The sequence below is a fragment of the Mastigoproctus giganteus genome, chromosome 6, assembly GCF_048544385.1.
Source record: "Mastigoproctus giganteus isolate SK-2022 chromosome 6, ASM4854438v1, whole genome shotgun sequence".
NCBI classification, from domain to species: Eukaryota; Metazoa; Arthropoda; class Arachnida; order Uropygi; family Thelyphonidae; genus Mastigoproctus; species Mastigoproctus giganteus.
In genome coordinates this window covers 219,459,022-219,472,997 of record NC_143580.1, presented here as the reverse complement: position 1 = coordinate 219,472,997, position 13,976 = coordinate 219,459,022, and the positions used below count along the sequence as shown (strand labels likewise).

The 13,976-nt window shown below is 37.9% G+C and overlaps 1 protein-coding gene across 1 annotated transcript in view; it reads right to left on the bottom strand.

Annotated features, from left to right (window-relative positions):
* The window catches only part of LOC150084997 (adipocyte plasma membrane-associated protein-like), a 36,320-nt gene that overhangs the window by 20,262 nt on the left and 2,082 nt on the right, over positions 1-13,976 (bottom strand). The window contains exon 2 of the mRNA XM_090375701.1: positions 4,082-4,220. Coding sequence (XP_090231827.1) covers positions 4,082-4,167 — 86 coding nt within the window. The 5' untranslated portion in view covers positions 4,168-4,220. The remainder of the gene's footprint in view (positions 1-4,081; positions 4,221-13,976) is intronic.

Sequence of the window (13,976 nt, the reverse complement as noted above, 5' to 3'; positions counted from 1 at the left end):
TGACTTTCTCTATTGATCCACTTTCCAATCATGACATTCCCACCACCACAAGCAGATGTTTCTGTTTTTCTCTGAAACAAGTGGCTTCTGAATAGGCAGGAGACTGCCAATGCCCAATTTATTCAATTTTTTTTTTTTTTTTTTTTTATGTAAACCCCAAACACGAGAGGTGTTAGAACCTCTCGTGTTTGGGGTTTTCTCAACCTCCAACCCAAGCACGGTACTTAGTACCATGCTTGGGTTGGAGGTTGAGAAGATGAAAGAAGATATTTGTTGACATTGGACTTGAACTTCTGTAGACTGTAATTTTCAGGAAATACGTATGAAGGAAGGTTGTTCCAGAAAACGGCGGTTGAATGAATAAATAAGGAAGATGAAAAGTTGGTTCTGTGAGTTTGAAGTTGGATAGTAAATGGATGTTGGCTGGTGGCAGCACGTGTTCGGACTGTTTTGAAAGAGAGAGCAGGAATTATAGAAGCTAATTCAGAAGAACAGTGCCCATGGAAGTATCTGTAGAAGAGGCATACAGCAGAAACAGTACGTCTATGAGAGAGCAAGTGCAGCGATTCTGTTAGAGATGAGTCATTAATTAACCTAACTGCCCTCTTCTGAATGGAATCAAGAAGCCTTAGAGAGGTTTTGGGGGCACCACCCCAGATGTGGGAACAATATTCCATGGCAGGGCATATTTGCAATTTATACAGAGTAAGCAGCTGTTTGGAAGAAAAGTAATGCCGAGAGCTAAAGAGAAAACCAAGTTTTTTAGATTCAGAAGAAGCAATATTTGTAATGTGCTTGTGCCAAGAGAGATTAGAAGTCAGGGTAATCCCCAAAAGAGATATATCATTTTGCCTAGAAATCGGAGTGTCACTAAAGATAAGCATAGGAGCAGAAGAATCCTTTTTGCTAGATATAAGACAAGACTGAGTTTTAGAAAGGTCGAAATCAACTAAGTTGTCTTTGTCCCACTGGAGAATTACCTAAAGATCGGCATTTAAGGAATTGGTAGCAGATTTTCCAGCAGTTGAAGCTGATTCAGCAGGACAAGGTTTCTCAAAATGGAAAGTGGAATGCAATGTGCTATCATCGGCAAAACTATGGATAGGATTTCCAGTCAATGGAAGAAGGTCATTAATATACAAGAAGAAAAGAGTGGGGGAAAGAACTGAACCTTGGGGGACACCGGCATTAGTGGAGAAGTTAGAAGACAGAGAGCCATCTACAATCACCCTCAGTGAGCGATCAGAGAGAAAACTAGATAACCAATTACTAAAAACAGTTGGCAAACCATAAGATGGAAGCTTGTTTAGAAGACCTTTATGCCAAACACGATCGAAAGCCTTTGAGATGTCAAGAGCAACTACTTGTGTTTCACCAAACCTTTCCATTGAATTAGTCCATAAATAGGTAACATAAGCCAGAATATCACCAGTGGATTGACACTGATGGTATCCATACTGGCGATCGTTGATCAGATGGAAGGTTTCTAGGTAGTTTAAAATTTGACAGTTAATTGATTTCTCCATTACTTTAGAAAGAGTAGAAGTAATTGCAATGGGATGATAATTGGATGGGAGGGATTTGTCACATTTTTTAGGAACTGGCTGGATATGAGCAAATTTCCAAGCAGAAGGAAAAACATTTTTGTTCTCTTCCATTAGAGAAGAGACAATCACCAAGTTGTGATTTGAAGTGCCTAAAGGACCTCTCACTTCGACCGTGTACTTGGAAGGGTTGTTTGTGAGAAAAAGATCAAGCGTTGGCTGTATGATTAGGATTGTCCGGTATTCTTGTAGGTAAATGAACAATCTGTGCAAGATCATTAGTAATTGCAAAAGCCTCAGCATCTCGACCAGCTGGGTCGGTGTGACTAGAAAATGGAAGCCAGCTGGAGTTGTGAACATTAAAATCACCAAGGAAAATTACCTCACTGTTAGGAAAGTTGGACTGGAGAAAGTAAAGTTGCAAAGAGAGGAAGTCAAAGAGCTCCAAGTGATTAGTGGAGTTGGGAGAACGGTAGAGACAACAGATGAATTTGACACAATGAGATAGAGAGATTTTAAGCCAGAGAAGATCAAAGAGAGGAGATTCCAAATTGCCAAGTCTCTGACAGGGAATATCAGAACGGACATATGCACAAGTACCACCTTTCAGGCAAAAAGAATCATACAGCAAATAATTTGGGCATCTGAGATGAGCAGTCGTTGAATCAACCAATAACTGAGATTCTGTCAGAAAAAGTACATGGGGTTTGGCAGACTGCAAGTGGAAATGGACATCGTTGAGATTAGAATTGAGACTACGTATGTTTGTGAAATGAATTAGGAAATGAATTACTATTGAAATGTATTCAATAGTAAGAAAAAGTGGGTGAGACATGCTGTATGAAGTAATGAAATTTTTGGATATGGCGTACACGTGGTAAGAATATACCCAGATCCTTGACATAACGTGGCCTCGACAATGCTCCCCTCATACACACTACTCGGACTCCCTCCAGTCACTATCTGGCAGAGTAGAGGTAGCAAGATTATACACTAGCTGATCCGGAAGCCTCCTAGAGTTACCAATAGGTTCAGTCCGGTGTACTAACTAGCGGCCGGCCTGCGAACACCATTTTAGAGCTGTACCCTCGAAATGTAAGGAATATTGGATCTCACCACGATGTTCATCATAACCTCAAAAGTCATCAATTATACTGCATGATGGAAGAGATGGGGAAGGGTTGACCGGAACTTAGCTCTAGAGACTAAACATGGGTTCCACCACTTCAAACCTCCAATAAGCAAAGTGGTGGTATTGAACCGGTTGATGAGAGTCATCTACCATCTAGTACTGCCTGGTAACATAGAGGGGTGGCATTCCTCCATGTGGTGTGGGTGCCACACCTCAACCCCTGCTTACGTTGGTTCCCACCTGGATGGTCACCCACCATGTACTTGTGCATGGAGGTTATACCCAGGATTACTAACAGTCCCACCATCGTGAAGGTGCAAGCAGAGGATTTGGCTGTCACAGACCGTCCGGACTTTGCCGAAATTGGGTCCACTTGACTTGAGTTTACCCGAATATCAGTTCCATCAGCGTTTTAGACTCACAGATAGCAAGTACAGCTTGTCTGGCTTATCTGAGAGAATGTCTGTGACAACCTCAAGGACCAATTCCATGTACATAGTAAATAGGGAAGTTCTGGGTTTGGTTAAAAATCAGATGTTATTTGCTGCACAATGGATGTCCTATTTTTCTATACAGTCCTCCTTAGAGTATGATGGTTTCACTCTTCAAGTATTGTTTTCTGCCACATTTATGTCTTTCAGATGTGGAAGAATGGCTTGTTTTCCTGTTGTTATAAACTTTTGAGATGGATGCTTTCGAGAAATCAATTATATCTTTTGTTTCTTGAATTGTGGCTCCTGCTAAATGTGCACCCATGATAAGACCATCTTGCAAAGTCTGATTAATCATGCATTTTCCCCATTTTGGTTTTGGATTACTGCACTTGAACAGCCTGTGCAGTGTTTATACTCAATGAGGCAGCACATCCTCACCCAAAGTCACAGTTTTCTTTGCATCCCTGCATTTCTTCTGTCTGTAACTGTCTTAATACAAAAGGTTCATATTTTTTTTGGCCAGTGTGTGTGTGTGTGTGTGTGTGTGTGTGTGTGTGTGTGTGTGTGTGTGTGTGTGTGTGTGTGTATTTCATAAATTTCGTGCCTCCATTTCCAGAACAGGTGGAAATAAACAGATTTAACATAAACTAGTCTGAGTATATTTTATTATACATAATAATATATATATATATATAATATTTTATTGAAATAAAATATGAAGAAAATCAAAAATATTTCAGCGTATCACCACACTAGATTAGTGGGATGATTTGTCTGCATTTTATTAAAGTGGTATTTAAAGTTTAAACAATTGGCATAATATAAAAAAACTTCTTGAAATTGTAGGTACTGAAAATATATTTTTTATCGATAAGCGAGTACTTCACAAAAATATGTTGAGAAACTGCCAGAGATCAAATATATATTTTGAATTTCATACATTTTTTATACTTTGTAAAAATTATACTTACCTAAAAGACTGTGGTTTAAAATCTGGAATTACTCTTCTGTATATGAAAAATAATGGCAACAAAACTAAAATTAGCCTATACAGCATGTCTGGAGACTAATTTCAGCAGCTACAGTCCCTTCTGATAAATAAAACTTCACCTAGATTGCAATAAAAATATTCTGTTAAAGAAATTTATGTTTTCATTCCATGATTATGCTATTTGTGTGAACTAATTAATTAAAGAATGCACTTTCCCACACAATTTAATTTATTTGTAACCCATTTAAAGTATAATCACCTAACAGAATTCCAAATATCAAACTAAAAATGTTTGAAATCCAGTCTTCGTGCCAATGAGATCTAAACTTAATAAATGAAATATAACAAAACATTATATTCAAAAATAAAACATAAATGAAATAAAAACTAAACCTGACATATAATATATTAATACAGGTTTGCATCTTTCTATAGTTACAAAAGTTAAATATCAGATAAACTGGAATTACACTGCAAATAAATGGGAAGCATTTGAGGAAGTGATCACAGAAAGTACTAAGGATTTTATGCCAACTAAGAGATATTAGCATTAGTAGAGACATATGATGCAAGAAAGCAAGCTTATGCAGCATCAGCCAAAAAAAAAAAAAAAAAAAAACCACTCCCATTTCACCCCTCCATTCATTCCAAATACCTGTCCAGCTGAGCCTTAAATTTATTTAGGCTATCAACTTCCACAACAAAGGATGGAAGTCTGTTCCACCAACCAACTACCTGCTGGCTAAAGGCAAACTTCCGCACATCTATCCTACATCTGTTTTTCCTCAATTTGAATTTATGCCTTATCAGGTGATTATTCTGAGCAAGAATCCCATTAGCACTGAGCATGATCAAACCATTCAAGGCTTTATACACCTCAATCAGATCACCTCGCAAGTGCCTAGTCTACAGACTCTGTAATTTGCAAAACTTAAGCCTTTCTTCGTAAGAGCAACCCTTTGTTCCATTCACTAATCTTGCTGCCCTTCTCTGTACTCGTTCCAACAGCTCTATATCCTTCTTAAAATGAGGCCTCCAGACCTGTATACAGTACTCAAGGTGTGGCCTGACCATTGCCTTATACAAGGGAATAATCACCTCCTTATCCCTGCTAGAAAAATTCCTGTATATCATTGACAAGACACCATGAGCTACTCTTGCAGACCATCTGCACTGCTCAGAAAACTTCATATCTGCCTGCACCATTACCCCCAGATCCTTTTCGTTCTCTACCACTATCAGTGTAGTACCATAGAGTTGATACGTTACTCTGGGGGTTACTGCTTCCCATATATAGTACTTTACATTTGTCAATGTTAAACTTCATTTGCCACCTCTCAGCCCATCTGCTCAACTTTTCCAGATCCTGTTGCAGCAGCATACTGTCATTAACAACTCTACCAACCTTCATATCATCTGCAAACATGGACAATAAGCCTGATATACCATCATCAATATCATTTATAAATACAGAAAGCAACAAGGGAACCAACACAACCCTGAGGGACTCCACTAATAACATTAGTCCACGAAGAGCAGTGTCCATTGATTACCACTCTGTCTTCTCCCACTCAACCATCCCTTTATCCATAGCAGCAATTTGCCTCCAATGCCGCACTGCTCCAATTTGTGCAGCAGTCTTCCATGTGCAACAGTATCAAAAGCCTTTCTAAGATCCAAATATATGATATCAAAGTTAATCCCTGCATCCAGTTCCTTTGTGACCACATCATAGTATCCAATCAAACTGGTCAGGCAAGACTTTCCCTTAACAAAACCATGCTGTGTCCGAGCTATAACTGAAGTCTTGTCTAGATGATCCTGCAGTGCTTCTTTAACCAGTGCCTCCATTAATTTTCCTGGAACAGGAGTTAAACTAACAGGTCTCTAATTACTTGTGTTGTCCTTTGATCCTCCTTTGTGAATTGGGGTCACATTTGCACATCTCCAGTCCATGGGTACCTCCCTTGAATCCAAAGAAGCTCTCATAATTATGGCTAAGGGTTTGCTTACTTCCTTTGCTGCCTTCTTTAATATAACTGGATAGATCCCATCCACCCCGGGTGCCTTTTTTATGTTTATCTTCAACAATTTCTCCTCCTCCACTTTGCAATCAGTTATTACAAGATCATCTAGCTCACTGCCAGAGTTTCATTCACCTCTGGCATTCCCTCCCTGAATAACTCCTCATGTGTGAATGTAGATGCAAAATACTCATTTAGTTTGTTAGCCACCTGAGCAGGATCATCAACAGTTGAACCATCAATATCCAGTGGACCAATCTGATTCATCCCTTTCCTTCTAGAGTTTACATAGGTAAGGAACCCTTTGCTGTTTTTCTTTGCATCCTTTGCCAAAGATTTCTCATAATCTGCCTTTGCCTGCCTAATCTCCTTTGTGACTTGGTTACAGACCAGCTTATATCTATCATAGGCTTCCATGTCACCCATTAATTTATATTGTTCAAGGTCCATTTAGGTTTACCTAAATAGTTGTCAGATGAACTGACTGAACTAGATTAGTGGCAAAGAAAATGCAGGGGAAGGTTATAAATTACCAAGTGAACACAGAAGCCAACAGCAAATATAGTCTGCAATCAAGTAACTAAGAGGGGAAAGGGGGATAGGCAAGTTAAGGTAGATGCAAAGTAATTTAGCAAGGAATTCTTTGCATAATATGTTAAAACTGGAAATAAAGAGATGAATCACATTAGCCTACTATATATGGATGACACAACTATTGATATTGTGGCCAAATTGAATTCCAGATTTTGCATCCATATTCACACATGAAGTTTTTAATTTTTACTCAATATTTTGGTAGTATTTTCTTTCCCCAAAAACACACTGAACATCAACACACACACACACACACAGCCACAGAGCTGTGTGCACAAATATAAAAGATGGCAAGAAACCACCAAGTAGCTTATATTTCTCAAAGAGTTGAGGACTGCCTATAAGCAGAGCGCTTACAAGAAGAAGAATTTTCTGCCAGTGTGCAGAGAGTAAGGCTTAATTTCAGCAAAATGGCACACCACCTCTGCACATATCTGGTGTGGAGTTTTCTTGGATACTGAAACATTTAACTTCAGGAGGTGCCCACCAAACAACAGCAGTTTGCAAATTTTCTGTTAGAACCAACACAGCAATAATCATTCAACTGCAACCTGCCCCCCACCTTTTTTTAATCACTAGTAAGATATGAAGTTGAATACATGATATGCGCAAATGCAATCTGGAATCGTATGACCATGTACATTACTCCAGAATGCAAGGTTGTGTGAACTTAAACTCTAGCCTTGTATAATGGGGTGGTGCGGGTGATTTCTGACGTTGCAAAATTTCTCATATGATTGAAATTTTAATTCTGTTTACTGGTAAATCCACTCAAAAGAATTCAAATTAACTGGCAATGTTATGGAATCCCAACAACAGGATTCCAATGTAAAAATGTCACCATTTATATGGAATTCTATTTGGGAGGGGGATTATGCATCTGTTTTACTAATACAGTAAACTAAAATCTCAATTAGGTGGAAAAGTGCCAATTCATCAAGGCTAAATTTACAGAGATGAAGTGGCGTGATTGCTCTAGAATAATGCACTTATTACTAGTCCAAGACCCTCGCCGATGACCTTATTTTTAGAGCTTCTAAATATAGGTTCAACAGGGCCACAGACTATCTAAATCCAACTTTGCATTAATTAATTAATTAATTCAAACATGGTTTTGCCAATTTAGTGCACAGAAGCAGCATGAAGACGAAGGCTGGAAAAGCAGCCAGTATGTTATTTGGTTTTTAGGAGCATTAGTAACTAAGGCCATATTGCTCCGGGAATATGCGGTGGTCATTCCCTGACCTTTCCGCATCCTCCGTATTTGGTGGTGACGGGATCGAACCCCAGTCTAATCAAGAAGCATGTGTCACGCACTGCTGCTCCTTCCCACCTGGCTACGGAGGCGCGCAAAGGCAGCCAGACATGATGGCATAACACCTGAGATGGTAAAGCATAAGGGTGATGCATCTTCTATTGAGAATGATGCAGCTGGCATGGAAGAGTAAGAAGATACTGGTAGACTGGGATTTATCAGTCACTATGCCCATTTTTAAAAAAGGGTAACCACTGAAAGTGCCAAAACCACAGATGCATTTCCTTGCTTGGTGTACCGGAGAAAGTGTATTCTCTAATACTAAAAAATGAGGCTCAGAAAAGAGGTGAAGGAGCAGCTGGAGGAGGCTCAATGCAGGTTCAGAAAGGGAAGAAGCACATAAAATCTTATCTCTATGCTTCAGCAGATTATTGAGAAATCCATTAAGTACAACTCAGAAGTGCATGTTTGCTACCTTGACCTTAAGGAGGCATTTGACAAAGTTCCATGGAGTGAGTTATGGAGTATGTTGGAGAACAAAAATGTTAGCAGAAGCTTAGTAGCTGCCATTAGGAGTTACTATAGGCAATGCCACACTATGTGAGTACTGGAAACACAAAGTCAGAAGAATTCTTGACAACATCGGGTGTGAGGCAAGGAGACATTCTCTCCTCATATCTCTTCTTCGTCATCATTATGGATGACATCATCAAGAACTACAAGGCATATACCTTGCCCTTCTGGTTGGAAAATTGGATAATGAGGCCTGTCCCTATCTCCGAGCTTGCTTTCACCAACTATGTTGACAGAAAATGTTCAACATAAAAAAAAAAAAAAAGTCGCAAGTTAAAGTTAAATTTGAAACTGTCATAAATAATGAGAGCCTTGTCAATCAATTTGGCCCTGAAGAGACTGTGCAAGGCTCATGGGGTAGAATTTTTCTCACTATGGTCTCTGCTTTTTAACAGGAGACATTGCTTCTACAGGGATATGATACACCTTAAATAGAAAGGGTGCAAGAATATTTGCTGATGCTATCAAAGCAGTGTTAGGTGGGTGGGATAACTGTAGCTTGGGGGATACACAAAATAATAGATTAACAATTGCTGCAGGCAGAGGTGAAAGTGATTTTTGCACTGATTATATTGGAACAAGCAGCCTGGAAGGCAAAGTGACAGAGATTTCAAGGACACTGGGAGTCATGGAACAAAAAAAATACATGGGATGTGTTAGCATAACTAAGAGTAAGAACAGGCACATGTATACTTGCATGTACACAAATGCTAGGAACATAGCAAATATTTTTGATGAAATTGAAGTGCTGGTCAAGACATCAAATTTGGACACTTGGGATATCAGAGATATGGTGTCACCCAGATATAAGGGATGCAGAATTTGAATATAGAGAGTATAATGTAATGGGGGGAAGAGAGGTTATGTTCTTAGTTAAGAAGCACATAAAATCAAAGCCAGTGCATCCAGTTGACATGGGTGGCCAGTGCAATTCTGAGTCAGTTTGGTGTGACATAAGAATTGAGAAAGCAAAAATGACAGTAGAAGTGTGTTATAGGCATAATGACACTGAGAAGCAAAACAAAAAAAGTGTAGAGAGAAATAAAAGTTGGCCGGTAAATCAGAATTATTATTGTTATTAGCTATATGGTGCAAAGGAAGCCCGAGGCTTATGCTGTACCAGCCAAAAAAAATTTCTGAGTTACCCTGAGAGAGAGACAGAGAGAGAATCAGCAATAGAAGGAAATCACCAAGAAAGAGAAGAATGATGATATCCAGCTCAGGATCCTAAGTGTGCCAAGCCCATACTCACCAGATATACTTTCTATAGAAAGACAAGGTAGAGAACTTTAATTTTCCAGATATTGACTGAAACTTATGGGTTGATCACTCACAGTTAGCAAGACTTTGTGGATTTATTGGATGACTTTTCTACAGATCTGATTATCAGCAGTGATTATTCATGGATTAAGAATTTGCAGATAAAAGAACCACTAGATGGCAGCGATCACAGTGTATTGATTTGGGATTTACTTAATGATGTAACTACCATCAAAAGGTAAAGGGGAAGGGTTTTTGCTTTTGTAAAAAGGTAACTACAGTGGTTTCATTCAGTTTTTAAATTCAATACAATGGGACAAAATGATGATGTTACTATAAACAAATTCTAAATTGGAAGTATTCGAGGAATTAATCTTGGAAGCTACTAGGCTTTTCATACCAACTAAGAAACATTCTTCAAGATTTAGGCCTAAATGAATGTCAGATGAACTAATGAGACTCATGGCAGAGAAGAAAAATGCATGAGATGCACATAAATTATCAAGTGACACATAAGCCTATAACAGATATTGTTATTGTTATTATTAGCCACATGGTGCAAGGAAGCCTGAGGCTTTTGCTGTGCCAGCTAAAAAAAAAAAAAAAAAAAAAAAAATTGAGTCACTCTGAAAGAGAAAGAGAACAAGAATCAGAAGTAGAAGGGAATCACCAAGAAAGAGAAGAATGATGATATCCAGCTCAGGACCCTGGGTGTGCCAAGCCTATACTCACCAGATGTGAGCCGCTGGGACTAGTATGTAATCAAGTCACAAAGGAGGTTAGGCAAATGAAGGCAGATTATGAGTAATCTTTGGCAAAGGATGCAAAAAAAAAAAACAACAAAGACCTCAACTTATGTAAACACTAGAAGGAAGTGAGTGAATGAATTGAATTGGTTCACTTTATATTGATGGTTTGACTGTTAATGATCCTGCTCAGGTTGTTGACAAACTGAATGAGTATTTTGCATCTACATTCACACATGAGGAATTCTTTAGGAAGTAGATGCCAGGCAAACTAACAGGGAGCTAAATGATTTTGTAATAACTGAGAGGAAAGTGGAAGAGAAATTGTTGAAGTTGAACATAAGAAAGGCACCTGGGATGGATGGGATCTGTTCAATTATATTAAAGAAGGCAATGAAGGAAGTAAGCAAACCCTTAGCCATAATTATGACAGCATCCTTGGATTCAGGAGAGGTCACCATGGACTGGAAATGTACACATGTATCCCCAATTCAAAAAGTGAGATCAAAGAGTGATATGAGTAATTACAGACCTGTTAGTTTAACTTCTGTTCCATGGAAAATAATAGAATCACTGGTTAAAGAAGTAATGCAGGATCATCTAGACAAGACTACAGTTACAGTTCAGACATAGCGTGGATTTGTTAATGGGAAATCTTGTCTGACCAATTTAACTGGATACTACGATATGGTCACAAAGGAATGGATGGAAAAAAATATTTTTATATCATATACTTGGATTTCAGGAAAGCTTTTGATACTCTTGCACATAAGACACCTGCTCAAATTGGTGCAGTGTGGCTGGGAAAGTTGCTGCTATGGATAACGAGATGGTTGAGTGGAAGAAGACAGAGAGTGATAATCAATAGACACTGCTCTTCGTGGACTAATGTTATTATTGAAGTCCCCCAGGGTTTGGTGTTGGGCCCATTGTTGTTTTCTATATTTATCAATAATACTGATGAAAATATATCAGGCTTAATGTCCAAGTTTGCAGATGATACAAAGGTTGGCAGGGTTGTTAATGACAATAATGGCAGTGTGCTACTGCAACAAGATCTAGAAAAGGATGGGTAGGGAAATGGCAATTGAAGCTCAACATTGCCAAATTCAAAGTACTGCATATGGGTTTAAAGTACCAACTGTGTAGTATTACACTCAGGGTAGTGGAAAATGAAAAAGATGTGAAGGTAATTGTGCAGTCAGATATGATGTTCTCTGAGCAGTGCAGACAGGCTGCCTGTACAGCTCATGGGGTATTTTTGAATGATATACAGGAATTTTGCTAGCAGGGATAAGGAAGTGATTATCCTATTGCATGCAAAGTTTGTAGATGGTGCTAGTTTGTTATGGCTGCCTTTTTTTTTTTTTTTTTTTATGTGCTGTGTCCCATCATGTTAATTTTTTCAGTTTTCACATGGCAACGTGATTGATGTCAATAGTTAAATATATGAAAGTGTGCAGCCCTGATGACTCTTATATCCCTGTAAGTTGACAGTGAAATAATACAAGTACTGTCTTTGAAATACTGTATAAAGGAATGCTCATCCTCAAACATATAAGCCTAATCACTTAGTCCCATATGGTAACACTAAGTCTAGCATTCTGCTGACAAACTTTGCCAGGCCAGACTCTACTGCTCTGCAAAAACTTTCCTCCATAACCAACAATGTACATTGCTCTATGAAAATCTTAAATTCAAATGTACAATCCTAGAGCTGAAGAAGAACTGCCGGAAATCACTACGTCCAAAGGCCATAATGCTACAGAAAAAAAAATTATCTTGTCTTTTGACAACAATTCTGCATAATATATTATAATATGCATAATATCGGCAATATTATTTATTAGCCATTTCATGTGACATTAATTTATTAGTTTTCCTATGAGTTGCACTTTATTCTAAACGTTTGTTCTCATATAATATAAGACCTTATAACTGTTCCATTAGTTGTCCCTGGATAAGCTTGTAATTATCAGAGCTAATTAATGGAATTTATTAAGTATATGGAAACAACCATGCCACATGTTGAGTACTGCATTCAGGTCTGGAGGCCTCATTTTAGGAAGGATGTAGACTTCACCCCAGGGGCTCACATCTAGTGAGTATGGGCTTGGCAAACCCAGGGTCCTAAGCTGGATATCATCATTCTTCTCTTTCTTGGTGATTCCCTTCTACTTCTGACTCTCTCTCTCTCTCAGGGATTTTTTTTTTTTTTTTTTTTTTTTGGCTGGTGCAACATAAGCCTCAGGCTTCCTTGCACCAGCCAAAAAAAAAAATTTCTGAATTATCTTGAGAGAGAAAGAAATAGAAGGGAATCACCAAGAAAAAGAAGAATGATGATATCCAGCTCAGGACCCTGGGTGTGCCAAGCCCATACTCACCAGATGTGAGCCCCTGGGATAAAGCTAATAATAATAATAATATGAGGAACTTTAAAACGTTATAATTCTGACATCATACCAAATAATAAAGTAAAAAAATACCTTTAATAACAACAGTCTTATTAAAAAAAAATATTTCACTATATTAAGGCTATGAGGTAGCAAAATTGGTAAAATCTAAGTGCACAAAACTATGAAAAAGTAGGCAACATACAACGTGGAATTTTAAAGAAATTTTTTTCAGCAATATTTCTCTAATCAAAAAAATTAATGCAGATTAGAAATAACTATCATACTTCAAGAATACTATAATTCACCCTTTTTTTTTTTTTTTCCCCAAAGTGCACCCAAGTTTTTTTTTTTTTTTTATGATTTTTCTCCAACGCACGACTAGACAGACATAACTATTAAATGGGAAAATTATAAATAAAGAAAAAGTGTAAAAATTAAGCAGTCATGGTTTACGAGTACTGTAATGGCCATGGGTATTTATTTTTACTTCAAAAATAACGAAAAAGAAATCACATACTGTGATAAAACATTTGCCCAGCATTTCGCACTTAGGAATCTGGAATTTGTTTATAGAAGACAAACAAATTAGAAATTCCTGATCATTGTGAAAAGCATGAAGAGCAATTTTTTTTTTTTTTTTTTTTGTTAGGAGAAGGGGAAGGGGGATAGAATTGCGAAAGCGTCTAAGGTTGACCTTAAACACGCTTGAAAGGAAGCAAAATAAATGTGTTCTGATTGGCATGACGAGGTAATAACAAAATGAAAATTAAATAAGCACGCATTCTTACTTTTATTACTGCAGTTAGTTCATTCGTATTAAAATTCCAGCGAAGTTACTTGAAAAGTAGTGGCGAAACTCTCATACCACCACCGAGCTGGTAAGGTTTCCCCATTGGTTTGATTTTACGCATTTGGTGGAAAGTGTCACTTAAATTCAAGCACCTGTTTTTCAAAAATGCGCTTCTTTACAGTATTCTGTCAGAATATATGATAAAAATCAGATAAAACATTAAAAATATCCAAATGA